The sequence below is a fragment of the Coturnix japonica genome, chromosome 17, assembly GCF_001577835.2.
Source record: "Coturnix japonica isolate 7356 chromosome 17, Coturnix japonica 2.1, whole genome shotgun sequence".
NCBI classification, from domain to species: Eukaryota; Metazoa; Chordata; class Aves; order Galliformes; family Phasianidae; genus Coturnix; species Coturnix japonica.
The window spans coordinates 4,899,112-4,922,848 of record NC_029532.1 but is presented as its reverse complement, the minus strand read 5'-3'; the positions used below and the strand labels follow the sequence as shown (position 1 = coordinate 4,922,848).

Here is a 23,737-nt window from a genome sequence, read left to right as displayed (position 1 = left end):
TCAGAAAGAGCTAATTGTGCTGTGGGCGTAGCTCAGCCCTTCTTGCAGGTTACCCCACGTCTGCAGCATATTTTATTCTTCAGTAGTTTCTCATGGCTTGCTTTTTCCCTTTATGTTTTTGCAAAATCATGCCTAGCAGCCTGTCATCCTGAAGGCTGTCATGGACTTCTTTTTCCCTTCTCTTTCTCTTATCTGTCTGTTGCTGTCAACTCGTTCTTCTCTCTTGCTCTAACTCTTTTGGCCCAGAGCTGCTTTCTCCACATCCCACACCAAAGAGTTGTCGTCAGTTCCTTTTAGGATCTGTAACTGTCCTGCTGTATAGTTCTCGAAAATGGAAAAGTGGTATTTACAGCAGTTTGGGTGACTGTTCTAAAAAGCTCTGTGCTGTCACTCGGTTCCTACCCCCGTTTCCCATCCCGGCTCTCTGTCCTCCAGCACAGTCCGTCAGCATTGACGTCGCCTGTTTTCTGCTTTCTGTGTTCCAGCACTTCATCCAGCTTAGATGAACACATGCGAGAACCATCATCATCTTCCTGCTAACATCAGCAGATAAATCCGCTCCCAAAGAAATCAGTCTTTATTGATTTGTTGTATATTTTTCCTTTTTAATTTCTGCTAACGACTCCTGCCTCCCACCTTGTTTCAACATGAGTAACTGGTGCTGACTAAGAGAATAAGGAGCAATTTTGTGCTTTTGTGGATGAGGGAAAACTCTGCAGTATTTGTACAACAGAACAGAAGGACAACATTACATTCCTATCAGATGTTTTAACGGGATTGAAGTATGAGTTCATCATTGAATGCTGAATTGATTTTTAGATTAAAACACCTTCATTACTGTTGTGGGTTTTTTGGTCAATACTGCAATTTAGGTGTATTTCTGCTGTTACGCTGTGACAGACCAAGATGCTACTTTTATTCCTTGCCCTTTGCTATTACTACAAAAAGAAAATGAAACCTTTCAAAGCGTACGACTTTTACTGTTGCAATTGCTGTTCTCCTGCTTTGTTTTCTTGGAAACACTTCAGGTCCAATAAGAATGTTAAAATGTTTTACATTGAACCCATGGCATGCTTTTAAAAGCCGGCATCAGAAGAGTCTGATTCTTCTTTCCAATTATTTTTCCCTACGTGAACTCACATTGGAGGCTGTAGAATGCGTGGAAACTAATCACATCTGCTCATTGTTTTTGACAAGTTATTGAGTTGTGTTGTTTATAAAACGGAGAGAGTTGCTTGGCTATGTTGTGTCTGCACAGGGGAGTTCTGTGAATTCATACATTTTCGGTTGCAAATGAATGTTTGCTCTGCACTTTATGGTCTGTTTCTTCCTCATAATGTGCACAGTGCTTTTAGATCTTTTGTTTTGTTCTGCCTGTAAAATATTGAAAACTGAGATTGCATCAACTTAAGCTGTTAACACCACGGTCTTGTGAATTCAGACACCCTTAGCTCTCCTTCACCTTGTTTGTCCTTCTCTTGTTCTTGATAGGTTACCTTAGGAAAAGTGTTAAAAGTGATCGTGGTGATGCGGAGCCTCTTCATTGACCGGACAATAGTAAAAGGATACAATGAAAACGTCTATACAGACGATGGCAAGGTAGGTACCTGCGTATCCAGCAACCATCAGTTTTGTTTTTAGCTGATATGTAAATGTCAGAGAAAAGGAATCCCATGGCAAGTGTGCTGGAATCACAGAACTGTCAGAAGGGTTTGTGGATGTTTTGCAGGGTTTAAATTTATCATGCTTTCCTTGGATTTTTCATACCTGAATGTCTGACTTTTTTCTAAGCTCTGATGCTCTTGCTTGAATTTCTAATTTATCACCTTAGACCCCCAGTTGCCTCATTAACGGCGTCTACTGAGAAAACATTTTTTCAGTGTACCAGCACATCAATAGCCCAAGGTTCAGCTTTCTCTTTTCCGAGAGCTTTTGGGAAATCTTAGGCTAGCTTTGTGTTCAACTTGATACACTCAGTCATGAGAATCACTGTGAGGTAGTCCTCAGTAATTTCCTTGTCAGTATCAGCTCGTCTTGAACAGCAGCCACTAAAGGCGAGTGTTCCCCATTTCCACGAGGGTTTTGTTTCATCAGCCATTCACCCTGTTTGAACCCTTGCATTTGTCCTGACTGCATGCATTCCAGATGGCCGCCTGCAGCCTGAGATGGGGACAGGAGCTGATGCCCTTGGCTCAGGTTGTTCCTCCTTTCAGGGTGGAGTGGTCTCTGTTACTGAGATAGCAGGACACTCCTGTGCTAGAAATGGTACTAAATGCCTCCATGTTGCACATTTTCTCTCTGGAGCTTTCTCTGCTGATTATGAAGCCTATTAAAATACAAAGTTCATTATATCAAGATGAGTACTTGGCACCCATAGGCCATGTTATAATGAGGTGAGACTTTTTTCCTTTCAGAAGTGATAACTGTGTTTTAGCACACGGCAGCACGCTGTGTACTGACCCAGGGTTCAGCAGCTCCAGTCTGAACCTCTGTTCCCCAGAAAAGGCCAGGAGCAGATCTGCCAAAGAGAGTAACAGAGTTATATTTCCCAGATGAGAGATTCTCACATGAAGGGTGGGGGATTGGCCTAGGGAAGAGTAAAATAAAAACTGACCGATTTTTGATTTGCGTTGCTCAGATCTCAGGTTTCAACACTGCTTTGCAGAAGAAGCAGTTGCACCCCACTCCCACTATATCAGCATATAAATGCAGACTAAAGCATCAGCCCCTCTTCACCCTGAGTTCTGCTGGGAAGTGAAAGAATAGCCTAAAAAAGCACTGACACCACTTGATGGTTTCCCATGCCACATTTCATGTGGGTGTGCTCATTTTCTCCAACGAATCCGGTTTCCTTCGAGGTTCCCTTGCAATATAATTATGCTGTATTTGCTGAAAAGATGAGTTAAAGTTCCTTTGCAAAACTCAGCATCTGGCGTAGAGCTTCTGTCTCGCTCCAGGTTAGATCTCAGGAGAGCTGTGTTTCTCCACTGTTGTCATCTGAGAGCGGTTCTTACCATGGCTGGCTCTGGGCACAGGGCACTAACCTTTGTCTGTGTCCATGGGGAGCAGTTAGCTCCTCCTAAGCAGCACTGCTAACACCTGCTTTGCCTTCTCGCTTCAAGCGGTCTGCAGGGGAGGCTGTTCTCTACCAACTTAATTTCAGCATCCTAAGCAGGGCAGCGTGACTGCTGAATGACCCCGTGTCTGTACCGTGGCAGCTGCTATTCCATTGGGCCATCTCAAGGCTGGAGCAAAGCTGAAGGTCTGTGTTTTAGGTATAAATAGGAACATTTCATCTGACTTTGGTAGAACTGGAGTTGCAGCCACTTAAATCATGAGTAAATTTGGCTTGGAAGATTGAATAAATGCGTAGCTTGCTAGTTTTGCCAACTGGAGCACATATTGACAAACAGTGGGCTCCCTTTTTTTTCCACTAATTAACTACGCTGGTAATTGGAGTATAAGAATAAGATAGTGCTCTTGCAATGATTCGCTTTACTTTATTGTGCCTGCTGGGAATGAGCGATTACAGTCAATTGCAAACATAGTCCATTCCAATTCCTTCTCTGTCACAACAGCTGCTATAGGGGAAGTGCTCTGTTCTAGCTTCTCAGCTTCCAACCTGGTGCTGGGAGGGAAGCAGTAGCACTCAGAGACTCAGAAAGGTAAGAAGATCAGTGAATATCCTCTGTTAGATAATAGAAGTACAGAGAAGCTTTGGGGTTGTTGCAGGGGGGTGATTGTTTTTCCCACAAGCAGTTTGCACAGTAATTGTTGATCTGGGGGGTTTGTTTATGTGTTTGTAGGGAGCATTAAATATTTGTAAACAGCAAGGGTGAGATTAACTAAAAAGGTATCATACACTGTGGCAATTCTGAAGCTCCTAAGTCATGCTGATGAAGGGATGCTGGAATAAGTCATAGCATCCTTGCATTTCTCTACGTGTAAGTAGCTGGATGGTGGTCTTCTGAGTAAGCCTTCAAAGCCCTATGTATCAAATGGTCCTTTAAGTAATGAGATTCTCTGTGGGGATTTCTCAAGAGGGTGAGGTGTGGGGCAATGCAACATACTCAGCACTGTCCAACAAAAGGAGAAATGGCCATCGTTGGGAAACCAAATGATGGCACAGGCAGTAAGTGGAATGTGCCTTGTGAGGCACAGAAGAGGGAAGAACAACTGGTTTAGCAAATTTTGCATTTCTGGGAAGAGAAGGGAGAGAGCAAACAGGAAAGGCATCGATGTCCTCTGCTGCATTAGGCAGGCAGATCTAGAAATAAAACAAACACGGGTGTCTCAGAGCTGTGGAGCTGTGCGTGGCAGCGTGCTGAGGCACAGCTAGCAGGTACACAGGAGAGCTGACGTTGCATTATGCAGGTTGCTGTGGGTTGCTGTGCACTTAGACGTCGCACTGTCTGCGTTGACAGGAGCTTATGCGAAAGCTTCCCGTGGTTTCAGCCGTACTGAAGTCTAGTTAAATTGGTTGCTCTCTCTTACAGACTTAAATACTTTCAAAATGAAGGTGAAGAAATGAAAAGTAGTGTTAAGCTTTCCATGAGTAAAATAGGTGACTGCACTTCGGCGTTTTATTTTCAAGCTTTGCTTATATTGACAAAGCATCAGCGTGTTTCTTAAGTGCTTCATGTACTTCTCTCATGAATTATTCACAAAGCCTGCAGAATGTGTCTTTGCCAGGTTGCCAGCTGCATAACTCAGACATTTTTGGTGACACTTTGCAAAAACAATAGGTGAGATCTGGCAGCACTGTCATGCAGCCGGCTCTGTGTGCTGACTGCTCTGCTGCTCTCCTGCTTACTGTACCAGCCCATCACATCCACCCCATACTGATGTGTTTTAATTAGCCCTGTAGCTTCAGTGATGGCATCGTGCCACCTTCGATTTCAAACTTTGACATACTCATTGTGCACTGGAATTTAACCATGGATAGTAATTAATTACTAATGTTGTCCTGATTCCTGAGTAAATGAAGCTCTGCAGCTCGCTCTTGCAGGGCAGGCTGATCGTCAGCTGAACCATTAGTTAGCCTGGTCTGCCAATGAAAATAGAGAAGCACTGGAATTCTTCTGGCATGTTTAGGTAACACCCTGCTTGTCTTTGGGTTCGGATACCACGAAGCACCATGGCAGGGTGTATTTGGAGTGGGTACTTAACATCCCTGCCTAGCCAAACTGATTTCTGCATCCGTTCAACTTAACTAAAGAAACATAAGTGTCTCTGTTGAATTATCATGTTAAGGAACTGGGGTTATGTTAATGCTGTGGCTTCATTAATTACCCCATATCAATAAGAAAAGGCAGCTTTTAGCCTCCTAGCGTAAGAGAGGAAAAGAAATAGTAGTATCAAAGGAAAGCTTCAAAGACAGCCAGAGCTGTCTCTCGGGTAATTTCTGATCCCCGTATTCTTTCCACTTCAAAGCTGGATGTGTGTGTGTTTGGGCAAAGGGGGGGTTGAATCCGATTCCTCTAATAAGTGTTGGCACCGGACCTGTTTGATATTAGATGCAGGGAACATTCTGATTTGTTATCGCCTTTGAAATCGTTCAGATGACCTTCAGAAAATGGCCTCTCGTTACTTATGCTGGGGATGGGTGGGGAGAACGGGGTGCTGGGGAAAAAAAAAAGCCTCAGTTTAATTCACATGCAGAGGATGCCCTGGAATTGTGCTTTCAGCAGTTTTTTAGTTACAAATGTGTGTCTTGATTGAAAGTGAAAAGTTGAAGAATAATAGACCTGTAACGATGCATTCTTTAATCCGCTTCTGCCTTCATCCTCTGGCTGGGGGGGAAAGGTGGTCAGTCATGTAGGATTTCTGCATGTGCTTTGGGGAGGGGCTGGGAGCTCATGTTTTTTTCTTTCCTTTTTATTTTCCCCTTTTTCTACTTGGCTAACGTCGTACCTAAGAGACCTGCATTGCTTTTTCAGCTCTCCAATCTCCTTGTCAACTAATGAACGTTTCAGAACCTGTTGGACTCGTCTTAATGCCTAACGCACCATCTGAAGTGGATTTTTCCCCCTACCTAGGGAGGATCACGCACTTGGTGTGATCACTGGAGATTAGCAAAGCCATCTATATATTCCAATTATAGCAACTCTGGCTGCTTTTGAAGCAAGCCCGAACTTACACAAAAGCAGCTTAAAAAATCCATATTAATATTTTAAGTGTAGACTTTTCTAATATGGAAATGTGATGCTTCCTTCCCTGCAGGCACAGGTACACTGTGCTGAGAGTCATGTGTGGCTCCAAGTCCCAGCTGGGCTGCTGCTTTTCAGTCGGTGTTCAGGATCTGGAACCTGTCTTAAGAGCCATAAGTGTAGAGTTTTAAAGGTAACGTGCCTTAGGGTACTTCTACCTTCAGCTGGCCTGGAAAAGGCATTGAGGCATCAGCTGCCTTCTGTCTCATGGCAAGGTCAGCACTACTAAGCCATGGTACATCCATCCAGAAGTGATGTTCAAATCTTTCACAACATCATCCATCCAGGCTGAGGTTTGAAGACTCAGGAGTCACTTCTGTGCCTCTATTCTGAAGACAGAACAGCTCTAGTCATAAAGGGATGGGGACTATGTGCTTTAATTACTGGTGCTGAGCGGCCTTCCCTATCCTGTGTGTTTTACATACACGCTGAGACTTCTCCCATTTCAGGCTCTGTGTGCCTTTCAGAAGGCTAGTCATTCCAGCTGCAAGTCAGATTAAGATACGATTAATGGAACGGCTAAGTGATGTAATGCAGGTTTTGTGTGTGTATTTAAACACATTCCTCAAAGAAAGCCAGAGCTGCTGTATGTGTTTATTTCTCCATGATTAAAGGTGAATTTGCAAGTGAGGCCATGCCGTGTGATCCAGGGGATTTAGTGCACTTCAGACAAAAATCTGGCACCGATGAGTGAAGCTGATGGCTTTTCTTATCCCTGTGGTTGAGTATAGTGGGATCTATAAGACAAATGTGATTTGCAAGTCAGAGGTTGAAGGAAATTCTCCTTTTCCTTTTTTTATGTCTTCCCTGCTGCTTTTCTGTGACAGAGTACAAGCTATTCCATGGGGCTGGGCTAAAGAGCACTGGCACATCGCTTAGAACTGTCCGACGTGCGAGCCATGTGGTTGTTTAACAAGGGCAGCATTACCTTCTGCTTTCTGGGGTTACTAACATTTATTTCCTATCTGGCTGAGCACACACTTGTGTCATGGGTGTGTGCATTTATCTACAGCCAGTGTGATTTTGTCTGCGGATATAAATGCGGTTTCCTAAGGGATGCTTTATTTAGCCCCAGAAGAGCAGTGCTTTGGCTTAATTCAGCTAAACGTTCTTTGTGTCATTTGTAACTGAATCACTTATTCAGACACAAGACGAGCACCAACCTAGTGAGAATGCCCTCATTTTAGAAACAGACTCAAGCTGATGAATATTTGTGCATGTCAGCCACAGCCTCAGACAGACGAGCACTTTTTAAAGGGAGCACATTAATTCAGCAGATCTCATATGTATATATATGTATTTAATTGAAACTGTAATTAACTGTGTTCCTTTTTCACTGCAAAACAAATTAACTCTGATGTCATTATTTCCCTTTCCTAAATTGCAGCAGATACAGTTAATGGGTCAAAATAGTGAACTGGGAAGAACAGCTCCACAGCTCACTTTGCCTGTGCTTTGAGTTCAACAGCTGCTTCCATTCTTCTACACAGTAATCACATGTAGTAATCTATAACTTTGTTTTTCCTATTGCAGCTTGATATATGGTCCAAATCCAACTACCAGGTGTTTCAGAAGGTAAGTCCCACATCGTTTCTCTCTATGGAACACACTTGAAATACAGGTAGGGTTGGTTTGAAATAAAAATTCATAATTTATTCCTTGGTCATCTCTTATAAACACCTTTCCATTTATTTCCCATCACAGTTTCAGTTGGTGGTTTAGAATGAGAAGTTGGAGCTTTTATTGCCACAGACTTGAAATTTCATGAGGAATTTACAAATACTCTCCTTTTTGGTTTAAGTTTTTGGAGGAAAGATGGGAAGTTATTTGGGATTTTATTGTGTTGGATTCGTTGTTTTTTTGTTGCCTCCATCTTCTGGAAACTTGGTATCTTGCTATTCTGCTGTCTTCCAGGCAAGGAGGAGGGCATTCGTCTTTGAAGGCCTCTTGTAAAAATGCTGCAAGTTCAGATTGATCTGGGGTTAAATTCTTCTTCCTTATCTTCAAGCCTCAGTTCAAGGAGCCCAAGTCTGCAGCTGCACACTCACTGCCTTTCATCTGTTTCTGTAGTTTCTGTAACAAATACAGGGCAGGGACTCTAAAGGGCATAAAAGTAGAGGTCAGAGCATGGCATATTGACTCTATTTGTGCATCTTTCTTCCAAGACTTCAGATGCAGTCAGAAGCAAAGATGTTTGACCTGTGGTATTAGCCTGCTGGAGATCAAAGGACAGCTTTTGGGGAGGCTCTTCCTCCTTTGGTTGCTCTCCCTCTCTGCCCAGCATTAAAGCAAAATGTTGCTGTAGTCAGCTCTTTACACCAGAGATTGGTGGATTAAATATTCTTTCTTTATTTTTTTTTTCTTACTTCTCCAAAATATTTTATGTCAAGTAGGATAATCCAATGGGAAGTAAAACAGCGTAAATCTTAGTAAATAGTTTATCAGTATACTTTTAAGTATTTTTTGCAGTGGAATAAATTGAAGATTCTGTAATTAATGTTTCCCCATGTGTGTTTTAGATTGTAGTCTCATTTGGGCATAAGGTTGTCTTCCTAGCTTTCTTTCTTTAGAATAACTTGGAAGAGTTAAGTTATATTGCAAACGTTTGTGATAAATGATGCTGAAACTTGAGGTTTTGGTTATATAACTTTTTCAACATGAAAAATAAGTGTACATTAAGTTGACAGTTTGCTTAGGAGTCCAAGTTAAGGAGTTGGGGCATAAGTCCATAAAGCCAATTTCAGGTCCAGGTGAGAGCCTTCAGTTAGAAGGGAGGGAGCTCAGTGAGAAGCTGTGAAATACCCTTCTGACAGCTGCCTCTGTGACAGCATTTTGGATACATAAGAGTCTTTATTTTTTAGTTCTATTTAATAATGATTCCACTAAAATACTTTGGAAAATGTATGGAGAGAGAAGATGCATTTGTGGTGTTGTCTGTCTGTTGGCATATTTGTGTGTATGTGAAATAAGTGGCTGATCTCTTCCCAATCCTCTAAAATAATGTGATGTGACCTGACTATGAAGTTCCTGTTCTCCAGTTCTCTCTAAATAACACCAAATGCAAAAATATGTACCAAAAAAAGGAAAGTCTTACAGGAGTAAGAGTTGCCTTGAAGCGGTGGAACAGCTCTGACCTTGTATAGATCATTCCCAGCTCTGTCATTGCCTTACCTTGAGCCAACCTCCTTTTGGATCAGTTCTCAACGTCCCTTCAGTGGGGGGCAAGAGTTGCTGACTTCACAGGAGCTATTGCTGGGTTGGTCGTAGAGAACTCTGAGATTCCTGCATGAAAAGTCTGTCACAATGCAAGGTGATGTGCTTTCTAATCAATAGATTCTGCACAACTGAGCCGGTAGTTAAATAAACTAAAGCTGAGGCTGAAGTCAGGTTTTCAAACAGATGTCAGAAAATGCTGTAGTTCAGCATAGTAAGTTTTCTCTCACTGGTGCCTTGTTTGGTTTTCTCTTTATTCTCTGAAACTACGCTTGTATGCATTTAGACATCCTGGAAGAGCTGCTCAGCAGCAGCAAAACAGAGGAAGCAGTTAAAATAGTTGGAGGGAAACTATTCCATTCTGTTAGCATTGCAGTACTGCAAGGTCTTCACAACAAATGTTTTAATGTGACTGAAGAATTGTCGGTAAATAAGTCAGATAGTATTTCTGAATCTTCCTGAAATGTTTTCCTCATGGCAATGAGCAGTACCACGGCATGGGAGTGCTGTGCAAGAAGGAAAAGTATGGACGAGTAACTGAGAAGCCGAGGCACCTCTCCAGCCCTGCTGCCTTGAATGCTCTGAAGTCACCCATCACTGAAGGGCAGGGATGTTTCTCTTTCAAAGCCACACCGAGTACTCAAACTTTGCTTTCAGAGATAATACAGCAGCATCTGGAGCTCACAGGATACCTGTCTGTGGGAGCTGCAAGCCTGTCAAAATCTCACAGGGCTGCGGGATGACTTTCCAGGTTAAGGACCGGAGACCTCTGATCTTCAATCCAACCCTGTCAAGTGATGCTAAATTTGTCCTGACTTTTGTTTGCAAGCGCCGGCTGTGTCAGCATGCCTTTTCTCTCTCTCCTTAATAGGCAGGATACCTGGGTGTGTATAATTTGATGGGGGACAGCTCCCAGACGGCCCATTACTGTTAAAGCATCCAGTCATTTTGTGAGTTCCCCAGAGCCTTCTGCAGTCTGGTCCTAGGGTGAGTAAGTTTCTCAGCTATTGAATCCACCAGCAGGGTTAGGTTCAGAGAATGGAGCTGGGAAACAGGAGGATGAAAGGGCAGAAGCTCAAGGAGAACTGAAAAGGTTTTCAGCCTCCTGTATTAGTCTGACATTTAAACTCGTCAGGTGTGGCAACTGATCTCAAACATCCTTATTTTAACACCTCGTGTGTCTTTGTCTGCCAGCAAAAGAGGAGGAACAAAGCAGGAAATCAGAAACTATTTTGGTGCTTAAATCTTAGGAAAAAAAATGTACAATTCCAGATCATCGTGCAGAGAATTAAATATATATATATTGACTGTAGAGAATGTAATGTTTGTAACTTTGCATTCAGGAAAGGAGACACATAGTGCAGCAGAACTGCTCTGAATGGATCAGAACTGTGCTACGGGGGAGACAGTGTCAGATGTTAACTGTTTCCTTTGCCAGCTGCTCAGTGAGCTGCTCTGTAATGTGCTGGTCTGGACTGGTTGAGTCACATGTAGGCTGTAAGCTCGTTTATTTCTGTCTGATCCCAATCTCTTCTTTACACCTACGTGGTCTCCATTTCAGCATGCCATTAACTGATTTCCTTTTTGGTTTGATCACTTCTCCCAAGTCACATTTTAATCTAGACTTTGAGAAGCTATCGGTGCCTATCCAGCTGCTGCAAGGTGTGTGATCCCCAGGTGGAACTCAAAGCACAATCTTCTCCACTCCAAGGGCATATAAGTATTGTAATGTATGAAGATGTATTCTTGTCAATAATCTAGGAATAAAATCACGTGTAAAATGAATGCATGCATGAGACAGCTATCGGGCTATTGATGCTGTCTGCTCAAGGAGAGGGGATGGACTTTTCCAGGTCACCCACATCATTGCTTCCCTGCATGATCAGCGCGTGGCTGTCTTTGGGGACCTGCTTAAGTGGAATAAAACCTGTGACCCGGTCTGAATGAGCAGAACAAGCAAAGCGATGAAGAAATCCTGTGCTCCACAAAAGTATGGCAGCGTTTTACTGAGCGGGGTGTGGGGAAAGGTGTGTGAAGGATTTCTGTGGCATTATCAGCGCTTGTTTGCCGAGGTGCCATTTATCATCCTCCCTGAGCAACCTGCTGATTCCCTCCAGGGAGACTCCAGTGCTTACCTGCAGTGCAGATTGACTGATGGGAATCCTTGGAAATGAACAGAGGCACTTGTGCGGTTTTCCATGGTAGAAGAGGTCTGAACACTAATAACACGTAACTTTTTCTTCCTTTCCATGCTCTGATTATCCTCTAGAACTCGTTGCCTTAGGCTGCTGTTAAGGCCGTGAACTTAGTAGGGTTTACTGAAAAAAAAATGAAAAACTTCCTGGGGATTTGGAAGAATCCCGTTATATTAGATTGAGTTCTCAGTGCTGCACTCGGGGGAATAAACCAATAAGTAAGTCGCAAGAAAAGTTATGACTCTTAAGGGAAGTTTATTACCTACTCTTGAAGAGCGCGTCCAATAGCAGTGAGAAAATATTAGAGTAGAGAGACAGCTTCTATGATTCAGTCAAGTGAAATGTTCTTACTTTTCTGTTTTGTGTTTGTGTTTTCTGTTTGTGCCAGATATAGCTTCGTACCTCTATGGAACCTCATCTGTGGTGGAGAGCTGTGCCGCAGGTCCCTGATTGTGCACTTCATACGGCCATTAGAGGAAGCACTTGTTCAGAATGCCCAGGCTTGGAGCTGTGGGATTCTTTTCTGAATGAATTTTCAGCATTGCAAATGTATGACTAATGGTGTTAGCAGGGCCCAGCAGTGCCATTTTGCAGAATCTCAGCGAAGCAGTGCTATCAGGTGGCTGGAGTAATGCTGTAGCAGTGCCTGGTGTTGGCTCAGCAGAGACAAATCCCAGGGGTTGTGCTTGCTGCTCGCAGCTGAGCACTGCTCTCAGGACCTTTTATCTGTGTGAGGAGCCAGCACACAGTGACTGGGGGCACCTGGCATCGCTGCCTCCCCAAACACAGCTGGGAGCAGCAGGGATGCATTGCCCTGCTGGGGCTGGGCTGCTCTGTGGGAGGGCTGGGGGTGCAAGGTTTAATTTGCACAGCAATGCAGTGAATATTAGACCTGACCCAGGCTCGGTCTGTTTCATACTCCCCGTGCATCTGGGGCTCGAGGCCAGGGAGTGGTGATGAGTTTCAGGAGTACACATTTCTAATCAGCTTGGAAACAGAGAATGAGAGAAAAAAATCTCTCAGGCAATACAATTAACTGTTAAGAAGGGAATTTCTCTTGTTCACACTGGAAACAAGACTGGACTTCAGCAAGGCAGAATTCCACACAGCCCAGGACAGCTTCAGGTTGTTTCAAAGGAGAAGCCTGAGGCCATCATTTCTTTGCCAGATTTTTTTCTCTTGTCCCTGAAGTGTTTTTTTCCTCTGTCTCAGGGTTGGAACATGCTTAGTTAAACAATAGCTGGTCTATTTAGCAAAATTGTGGCTTCAGGAGATTGCTTTTTCTTTCCCTCCCCCCTCCCCTTTGGCAAAGACGCCAGATGCTTTTCAATGTATGAATTGTGAGATATTGAGCTCTTCTCTGAGATCACTTGAAAATCTATTTCAAGGTTCAGAGCAACAGCTATCCTAATCAATGCCTGCTGTCCTGAGCGCGTTCCTGTATAAAAAGAGGCAGAGAAATTAGAAAGTGACAGATAACTGAGATAGTGGGGAAGATATAGCAATGAAAGTGAAGTTAATAAAAGAAAAGTCCTGAAATGCACAAAATGTCATCCTGCACCTGGAATAAATTCGTTTGTGATTCCAGCTTGGCTGGAACAAGAAGCAGCGCTTCCCTTGGGTGCTCTGGCACCTATTCAGTTTGTTTTGCTTTGCTTTGCTGCGGCGTGAAATCACATTGCAATTAGTAAAAGCCCGGCATTGATTTTTGATTTATTTTTATTATTAAATACAGAAATCTGGGGCGATTTATGCTTTCTGTAATCATCTCTCTTATCTCGGCAGCATTGAATGTCCCTGCTGCCCTATGCACTGCCCAGCGTGTCCTTCTCCCCCTCCTTTTTTGTTTGCCATCATGTTTGTTGGTTTGATCCAGGGGGGCTCATTCCTGTGTCCTCTCCCTCAGACTTGACACCCACTTTGATCCAGTGCAGAAGCACTGTACAAGCACTTACTTGTGGTAGGAATCTCCTCCATTTTGTTCGGAAGATGTGATTAGTGTTGTAGCAATGCTGGGGTAGCTTTCATCTCCCTGCGGAATCTCATTAGCTTTACATTACAATGGGAACAGCATATGTGCAACTTTGCCAAAGTGGCCGGACAATTTAAATTTGTTCATAAGAGTATTTTTAAGCAACTTTCTATATCTTCAATGCCAGGAGAAAACAACTTTGTTGTTCAGGGAAAGAAATGCTGTTTGTTAGAAGTAGCAACACAGCAGAAGGAGAGCGGCTGCTCATAAATATCTTCAGAACTTTCTATTCTTTGACATGTCTGGTGCTATCCTATAAAAGCACCATCTTAAAAGGAGAAGCTCGCGTAGCTGGTGGGAGTTGGGTCGCAGTTGTTTCCAAACGCCGCGTGAGTTGTTTGAGTGACGTGACTGACTTGAGTTACGCCGTGCTGCTAATGCATAGTTAATCCTGTTGGTTTTATAATGCATTGGATTGAAGTGTGTAAATAGCTTACGTGGGTCAGGGTCGTAGAATCATATCATAGAATCACAGATTGGACTGGGTTGCAAAGGCCCACAGTGCTCATCCAGTTCCAACCCCCTGCTGTGTGCAGGGTCACCAACCAGCAGCCCAGGCTGCCCAGAGCCACATCCAGCCTGGCCTTGAATGCCTGCAGGGATGGGGCATCCACAGCCTCCTTGGGCAACCTGTTCCAGTGTATCACCACCCTCTGGGTGAAAAACTTCCTCCTAAGATCCAACCTGAACCTCCCCTGTCTCGGTTTAAAATCATTCCCCCTTGTCCTGTCACTGCCCACCCTCACAGACAGCCGTTCCCCCTCCTGTTTAAATGCTTCCTTCAAGTACTGGAAGGCCAACCTTTCCTCATAGGAGAGCTGCTCCAGCCCTCTGACCATCTCAGTGGTCCTTTTCTGGACCCATTCTTAGAGCTCCATATTCTTCCTTTATGGGTGGCCCCAGGCTGGACACAGTACTGCAGATGCAGCCTGGGGAACGTTTTTGTGAGTGCATCTTTTGCAGATTCACAGCCCTGAGCTGCCCCTCTGCCCACAGTGAGATTCAGAGCACTTCATTGCCATTCGCTTTGCTGGATTAGACTAAATGCCAATTAGGAACAAATGGAGTTAGTTGGGAATAGCACTTGTAATGTCGATTCACGCTTCCTTACTCATAATTTATCGTACTTTCGAGCCAGGCCCTGGGAAATATATAGGCAGCACCTGAGAAGAACGCTTCATCTTCTTGATAATTACTGATGAGGCCCATAAATAGAACTGCAAGCAATAGGATGCAGGAGTGCTGCTGTCTTTGTTATCTGAGGCCTTTAATAGCACAGCCCAGAGATTTGGACTGATAAGTTCTGCCCAAAGGCTGTAACAGAGCTGTTGAGGACTACAAACCTATTGAACCATCACTTCGTTCCCCTGTTATTTGAAATTATTCTTGCTATTATGGGTTTGTGTGTCCTTTGTATTCTATCTCACTCTAATTCCCAGATGGAGGATCCTGTTTTGGCTCTGTCTGGTAGATTAAAAAGCTTTCTATCAAGCTTTCTATCAGGAACCTTTTACTAATGCAAGTAGTTATAAACCATAATCGTATTAATTGATTCCTGTTTTCCGAGGAAATGAGAGCTCGATTCCTATTTGTTCAACGTAAGCAACCTGAAATAAATCTATACAATTTAAATGTTCAAAGTATTCACATCAGAAGTAACTGGAGACAAATATCCTCATCTTCCATTAAAAGGCAGTTTCAGCTCAGGGTATGTTTTTTCCTCTCTTTCTCCCCAGTAAAGCAGACCACAATCAAAGCTTTGCGGGGGGGGGGGGGTTAATTTTTTNACCACAATCAAAGCTTTGCGGGGGGGGGGGGGTTAATTTTTTCTTCTTTCTTTCTTTTTTCTGTTTTTACACTCTTGACCTCTGCTAGGAATCTCTAATTTAGCTCCATAATAGTTTTTTCTTGAAGGGATTAACTCATGTTAAGGGAATACATTCTCTATTTAAAAACAGCCAGAGTGAAAAATGGGAGCATCTAAAGAGAAAATCTGAGTGTTTTCCTCTGACATGGTTTGTTCAGTAACTTTTCTTGTTTATGATTTCACAGAGCGCATGAGATTTCAATCAGGGAGGCAGAGGTTCTGCTCTTCTGCTGCAGGCATTGGAAATCAGATGAATTACTACAGTGATACAGACAGCCTCTTTGGTCCCTTCTGTCCTTCAGATAGGCTGGGTCCTGCTTTTGGTGCTGTTCCATGTAGCATAGATCTGGCCACCTTCCTGCATCACTTTACTCACATTGGCCACCAGTCTGTGTTATTTTACATTATTAGCTTCTGCCACATGTTTGAATTTCCAAAGCTGTGTTGATCTCACTGTGTGCATAGCAAGTTAGTCTTCGTGACTGCTGTAGCTGATTGTTGTATGAAGGCTGACAGCGGGAATGGAAGGCAGCTGGGAAAAGCTGCCCAAAACTTCTTTGACAGCATCTTTGCAGTAATGCAGCCCTTGGTTTGCCACTTCCCTGTGGAGTTTATTTTCTTTTTCTTCAAAGTAGCATCACTTTGTCTGAGATGGGAATGAATGAGGGGATGTTCTCCTTCTGTCTGGCACAGGTGACGGATCACGCGACCACTGCCCTGCTGCACTACCAGCTGCCTCAGATGCCCGATGTGGTAGTCAGATCTTTCATGGTAAGTGGATTTAAAGATAACTAACTACCTGCATGTCGGAAGTAACCGCGGGAGACAAGTCTCATGCTATCATGGTCAACAAGCCTCGTTTATTAGGTGTTCCAGCATATCAACCCATATCTAATATCAACTAAATAAGTTATGGCATATTGCACAAAGTTACCCGCCATCAGGAATTGGATCGGCCCAATCCTACGACATTACTAAATCATCTGACCCTTTGTGGTTAGTCTTATATAATATATTCTTTGCAGCTGCTGTATATATACATACAAAGTCTTGTTTCCTTAGGCTCGTCTTGCTTATAGATACATTTTTAATCTTATAGCTACATACCTGTCTTTTCACATACTGATTTCTTCTCATGCCTGCTGCCGTGAGTCGGCCGTAGGATAGACCGTCTTTGTTTTAATCACGTTCCCATCTTTACATTAAAACTAGTGGAATTCTTCATGTACTTTCTCATGAAGCCATCTCCTGCCAATACCTACATTTCAGTTTTCTTTCTAAAAATGAACGGCTATCAACCGACGAGATTTTACTCAATATTTTAGACAAAGATCAATCTAAGTATAGAGTTATGATATCATGAGTTTATCATGTATTAATTTAATCCTTGCTCCATAGCTAGCTGCTCTGATGAACTCTCATAACTCGATCCGCATGGCGCGCCTCCATAAAATTCTTGCTATGTAATCATCAACAATTAAGATACTGCCTATAAGAATAAAAAACTTAAATTTCATAACGTAAACTATTAAACTCAATACACGATCGTTGGACAATAAAACAGTGAAAAAGAGACAGCATCAAATACAAATAACAACATTAATGTTAAACTATTAAAAAGACAACATGTTTGTACTGCCAACTAAATATAATACGGCACTGAAATAACTCCGTAAGGGAATTATAGTATATATCCTCGTCAATGATCAGAACAAGCCTCTCAACTTTCATGACTCACTCTGATCCATTATTCGGATTTTAATGACCAATAAAAATTTGTGCCAATAACTGCTTTTATAGATCCATACATGCTCCTACCAACTGAGTTATCCGGGCTTAATAATTTGATTAATGATTCGCTCGCAATTTTATAAGATAGCATGTCAATAGACGAATTATTAAGAGGACAAATGTACTAATACGATATGCACTAGGGGATTATATAATATTGACCTTGCAAACCGCAACGTGTGTTGGTGGTGGCTGCGACAGGCGGTGCCAGCAGGGCGTCCCGCCGTTCAAGGTCAACATTTCCTCTCTCATCCATCACAGATTCTATAAATGATAATAGATTATGGAATATATAAAAAGTTGTACACACCTCACATCCGCATTGGATATAGAAATATAGAGCCCAGTAGATGCTTGGAAAACAGAATAAACAAATTTAGTTCTATATAGTGCACTTTGTTAAAATGATGCTGGTTATATTTCAGATCAATTAATTAAAGATTAAAATAAAAGTTATACTCCGATACAGGGCTCATCTCTCTCCTTTGTCTAGATTCCTTTCCCAGGTTTTTTTCTTTGATATAGAAAGTTTAATCTAATGGACTAAATATAATATAACCAAAACCCCAGTAGACAAAACATTAAAGAGCCTTATCTGTAGATTCTGAGCATTAGTTTAATAAAAACACATAGAGCTCATATATACCCCATTGATATATATAAAACATAAGCAGAAGCACACACATCCAGATATATAATATAATGTTGAGACTGCATTGTAACAGAAAATAAACACTATGTCAAATATTAGTAATATTACCTATAAAGCACGCAAGTTAAAGCAATACATAGTAAAGAAAACACAAATTGGATCGAATATTAGCATACTAAGGCATAGGATGCCTTAACTTTGCTCAGTGAGAAGGTATAATATATCTGGAACCAACAGGGCAGTCCTGTGGAATATGAGCAATAACCACAATTGTAGTGGTAGGGCAGTCCAAAGTGCCTGTGGCCATATTCAAACCCATTCCATAAGGCCTTGTTATATATAAGATGGGGAGCTCAGAAATGAGATCACATAAGCTGTATTCTATGACACGATTCAAAAAGATTCAGCATCAAACAAAAAAGCAAAACCTTACATAATATTTTTGGCGTGTGTTCCCTATTCCCCTTTTTTTGTTTATTATAAGAATGGATTTCAAATGTTTGATAAATGTGATAGATAATAGCGGTCCGTGGGAGAATGAGCGAATTGGCTGTTATGTTTAACAGCACACTTCTTGGAGGAAAGTATTGAGTGGCCTTAGAGGTATAGCGTCAAGGCATTATCTTTTTTGTAGGTGTGATTCCCTAGAGATAAGCAGATAACAGTGTTATACGGGTGTACATGACTGTGTTCACTTATTTTTGTCTGTGGCAATATGTAAGAAGAGATGATATTTATTGTTTAAATGTGATATTTTAGACGGCAATTCCAGGAATGGTGGTGACATTTGTCTGACAAGTTGAAGAGTGCTTGTGCACAGGGATTTTCCGAGTTGAGGTCCCGAGGTATAGTCAAATTATGTAGGTTTTCGCAGTCATAAACAGGTATTGCAATAGTGAGAGGATCATTTTAGCGGCACGTTTTCCATTCGTGAGGGGTTCATAGCGTAAGTGTCATGTTTGTAACCAAAAGATTGTATGTAAAGGCTGACTGAACTCCTGTATGTTATTATTGACTCCCTTTTATTAAAAAAAATACCTTCTTCCTGTGCAATAAGCATGGATTGCCAAATGGGGACTTGATTAGGAAGGTATTGATCGTGTAGAGATGACCTTATATTGTTTCTATATTGCATTGATACAAAATAAAGCTGTAAAAAGGAACTCTTTGTCATTCCTGCTTCCACCTTCAAAGTATACGTCAGAAGGAAACATGCGGTCCGATTCTCTTTCTGGATCTACAGGACTGGGTCACTACAATCCCTGGTTTCAGTCATCGCGTGTCGTTTACGCACGTTAAAACACGGGCTCGCAGAGACACCCGAAGCTAGGGACGAGAGAGAGAGCATGGAGAGAGATACACGCAGACCCGACGTGGGGATAAAGAGGTGGGGGTGCCTGTAGAGACGACAACGCGAGAGAGACGTGTGCGGGGGGCGAGGCGGCCGCATGGCTGGGAAAGGTTAGATAGTAAGAAAGACCGGGCAGCTGTTAATAATCAGTGAGCATGGATTCTATCGTTCTTCCGACTCCTATAGATACGCAGGATTGTGGGTGTTGGATTGAAACTTGCTGCACACACCAACTATCTCCACAGTTTTTGGCGCACCTCGTCCGCCACGAGAGATGTGGCTTTTTACAACGGAAACAGTCATGAGGGAGCTGATCTGCGAGTAGTCGGAGAATACTAGATAGCGACTGCAGCTTGGAGGGGGTGCAAGGGCTGCTAACATTTGAATTCCTGACAGTCCAGTGATTACTTTTAATCCTGCCCTAGCTTTTAATAGCCTCAACCTACAATGATAACAGCTGAGCCCGTGGGCGCTCGATAGTCTGTCTAAGCTCCTCTATACGCTCCCAGATTAACTCATCAGACAGTAACATTGATGCATGGACTGTAGCATTACAATTCTAGTGCACAGTATTTTAGCATTATTTCCCCATAGTAACTATCTGGATACTCTCAGGCCTTCTCTATCGGCTCCAGTACTTATCTAATCCCAATCTATTTCTTCTTGATGGATTCCATATGAGACGACACATGGTGCCTTGCATCTGTATTCCAAGCTGCCTGGCCAGATACATTGCTCTCGACATTTAACTGGTCCTAATATGGCGTGGGCTCCCGTCCGGATGAAAGGACCACCCTAAGAGTTTCTTCACAGTTACGTTATAAGAGATATCGGGTGCTAATATCAACACTTCCTGTTGGAATCTTTCCAATAAAGCATTACATAGCATTGGGTTAAGTGCTGATGAAAAAATCACCTCCTAGTATAGCAACAACGACATCAGATGGCAACACGAAACCTGAGTTACTGCGCAGATATAATGTAGTATTGTTTGGCTGGTCACTTTTACTCAAACTGACGACCGTAGACCTGCATATTGTACAACACTTCCGTCTAAAAGCACTGATAACATCTGTATCCACTGCAGCATTAGGCGAGAATACCCCACCGAAGCACATGTTGACGCTTCAACGACTACGTCTCCCGTATTAACAGCCTCGCGCCAGGCTGCCCAAGCCCCCCCCGCCTCTCGAGCGATGGACTCCCAGGTACTCTGTGCCAGGGAGCGGCTCATTGCAAAAGGGGGTGAGGGCCGGGCAATATAGCGCCACATGAGATCCCGATAAGGCGGCTAGTCTAGAATACAGACGTGGCAGGAGACGGAGACGGGGCACTCGGTCGAAGCCACTAGAAACTCAGGCTACGGCGAGAAGGCAACTTTATCGGTGGACAAGCTAGGGGCGGGCATCTATAATATATTCTTTATTCTCCTCTGACTGCACTGATTGTTATGCCGCTTCTTTTACTGCCCTGATCTCAAACAAATCATTAAAAATACCAAGCACAAATTCTATGAATATATATATATATAGATTTTGCCTCCCATCTTCGATGTACCAGTGAAAATTGCATCTCCAATTTAGAATCAGCAGATCATGCACTAACAGTAGCGGAATTCTCGAAATAACCCTTTTAGCATAACATACACTAATAACTTAAGGAGAGTATCATAATTCCAGTCTACCACTATAAAATGTCTCCGCCTAAGAAAGGCGGAAATAAATTATGATGCTGCTTGCCATAAGTATATATATACATACACGTCGGTAGTTGCGAGCTGCCAGGCTTCGAAGAGTGAGCTAAGGTCGAGACCATTGGTTAAATCCGAGAGCCGGAGAATCAATTTTAGATTATATATAGATAGTCGTAAGCTGTGAAATCCGGACCCCCGAACGAAGCAGTATCTTTCACCGTGGCGCACTTTTTTCCTTAATCATTCGGGGTTACCATTGTAGGAAGTAACCGGGGAGACAAGTTTATGCTATCAATAGTAATTACAAGCCTGTGTTTATTAGGTGTTGAAGCATTATTATACCCAATCAGTAATAAGTTCATGCGGTATTGAAAAAAGTTAAGCTCAGGAGTTGGTAGATTAGAATCCTACTTCATCTGACTTATGTGGTTTGTATTAGGATACATATTATATATTGTCAGTCTGTATTACCACACCTTGTAAAACCATCCTTAAGCTTTCTCCCTACGCGTCTTAGCTCTAAAAGATAATACATTATCAATCATTATATAATGACCTTAACTAATTCACATAATGTTTATTCTAGCTGCTAGCACGTGATGCAATACCTAGATAGTACCGTCTTTGTTTTTAAATCACGTTCATTCTATTACATACAAGTTTAAAACTAGTGGAATTTTTTCCATAGTCTTTCTCAATGAAGCACATTCTGCATAACACACTCTCAACCTAGCAGACGATTAGTGCATGGAAAGAAATGAGACCAAAGACCAGTTCTGATGGGTTAGCTAAAAACAATAATCAACCTGTTAACAAAGCTAGATAGCAGAAGAGCAACTGTAATCTTTGTGTCTCGTGGTGGGTAAGGTGAAAGTTTTCTCATAACTATGGGGATAGTGATGTTGAAGGATGTGACTGTAGACAAGGTGCTGCTAATCAGAAGCCACAATATTTGATTGGTGATTCCAGTTTGCAAAGCTAAATGGGTCCGTCTCTAAAGACAGAAAAAAACTGACCCCCCCACACTCCATCTCGGATACACACTGTGACATAAGTGTGCAGGATTGGAGTTCTGGGATGTAAAGAGTAGTCAATGAAAATATGAAGTGAGTGTAAAATTACAAGCATTGTTAGAGTCAGATGTGCCCAGACAGGAGGGATTTGTAAGGGTTCCTGATGATGAATGGAAGAGTCTGGGGGCAGGAAATGTCATCCGGATGAATCAATATGGTCAAATTATTTGGCCCAAAACAGATAGAATGTGGATACGTGCTATGCAGACGCAGGCTGGCACTTTTTAGGGCAGAGAGAAATGCTTGCTGAGGTAGCACAATGTTATTAGAATACGATTGTAAAATCGCCCTGCCTACTCATTCCAAGAGATCTACCGCCTTGAAAGCATAATACATTCAACATTCTGCTTGTATTAGTATTTTTATGTGACATACCTTGGATGTAACAAGTCCTGCTAGTACAAGGGTTCTGAAATCTCAGAAACATTCCGAAGAATGAGTTTCTGGCATGGAACGTGGTTGCTCTTCTCCTCACGGCAGTATTCCCAAAGCCGGAGATTTGGGAGGGATATTTTCTGCTCTCAGACTATATAGTCATATATTACATAACCCTTCACTTGGAGAATATAATTTTGAGACTTATGTAAGAATCAACGACTAACTCTATGCAATGGCAATCTTGGGTGTGGTAAGGATAAGCATTGGTTCTTTGACTTATGTTTTTTTCGACATATGTATTTCAGGTCCAGCCTCCTTACCTGCTGATGCTTGTTGTTTTGTTTATTCTACTAATAAAGGCTTCTAAGATGAAGAGTGAGCAGAAGAATTTATATCTCCCTAGGGTGCAGCGTGAACAGCATAGAGCAATTTCAAAAGAGTGAGTATAACTATTTAACTCAAATGACTTCAAATTACAGAAAATAGATGTATTAATGAATCAAGAGTAGCGGATTGTATAAACTTGGCCCATGATATAGATATGAATCCTTAGAAAAAAGCTAGATAAAAAACTTATAAAAGAAGAAAAAACAGAAATGTAAAAAGTGTCATACCGTTAATACATTTCAACTTCTAAGAAATAAAAATGATGCAATCCACATGACAAGCTGGATATCAGAGATAAAGTTCTGATGGCTAAGAACATATGTTTCTTTCCTTTGCACAGATTAAAAGTGCCCATTTTAACTTATTTACGTTTTTATGTATATGGTTCCAAAATTGGATTTTCTCTGATATGTGCCAAGCAAGGGATCCATAAAAAAAAGCTGAAGATAAATAAGAGACACAAAATTTCTCACCTGCCTAGCTGTTGTCCCCCTGCCTTGTCTGTGTGCTTAAGTAACTAAACACATGGCGGAGATATCTTATGGAGGAGAGATATTGATGAGAGAGATATAGGTTGCATGTAGAAGCACAATGATGAATAATCAAGAAAAAGAAAAAACAACGAGAAGGAAGGATTTGTTTCATAAAATCCACTGACTGCTCTTCACTGAGAAATTTTGCTACTTATTGATGTAATATCAATAGGACTTTTAATGACAAGATTAGGGTCCCTCAACATAAATACTTGCCTCTTGGGATTTTCAGCTGTGTATCTCCTTGGAATCTGGAATTGAGTTTATGCAATGCTCATGTGTGTATGATAGAATGGCATGAGCACTTGTGAGGCAGAACTGCACCTAGAACACTGTTCTTGCTGCTTGTAGTAGCATCGCCTT

At 42.2% G+C, this 23,737-nt stretch overlaps 1 protein-coding gene across 8 annotated transcripts in view; it reads left to right on the top strand.

Moving 5' to 3' along the window:
- Positions 1-23,737, top strand: part of MED27 (mediator complex subunit 27) — an 87,899-nt gene that overhangs the window by 56,488 nt on the left and 7,674 nt on the right. Inside the window, exons 5-9 of one of the 8 annotated variants that reach the window (XR_001558706.2) lie at positions 1,492-1,599; positions 7,743-7,784; positions 10,294-11,449; positions 11,540-11,632; positions 12,006-14,193. Coding sequence is in view for 5 of the 8 variants with exons in the window: in XM_015879301.2 (XP_015734787.1) it covers positions 1,492-1,599; positions 7,743-7,784; positions 16,210-16,311 (252 nt within the window). In the remaining 3 variants the exon portion in view is untranslated. Of the gene's footprint in view, positions 1-1,491; positions 1,600-7,742; positions 7,785-10,293; positions 14,195-16,209; positions 16,322-23,737 lie in introns of those variants that run through there. The other 7 variants (XR_001558705.2, XR_001558704.2, XM_015879299.2 and 4 more) reach the window with 7 other exon arrangements.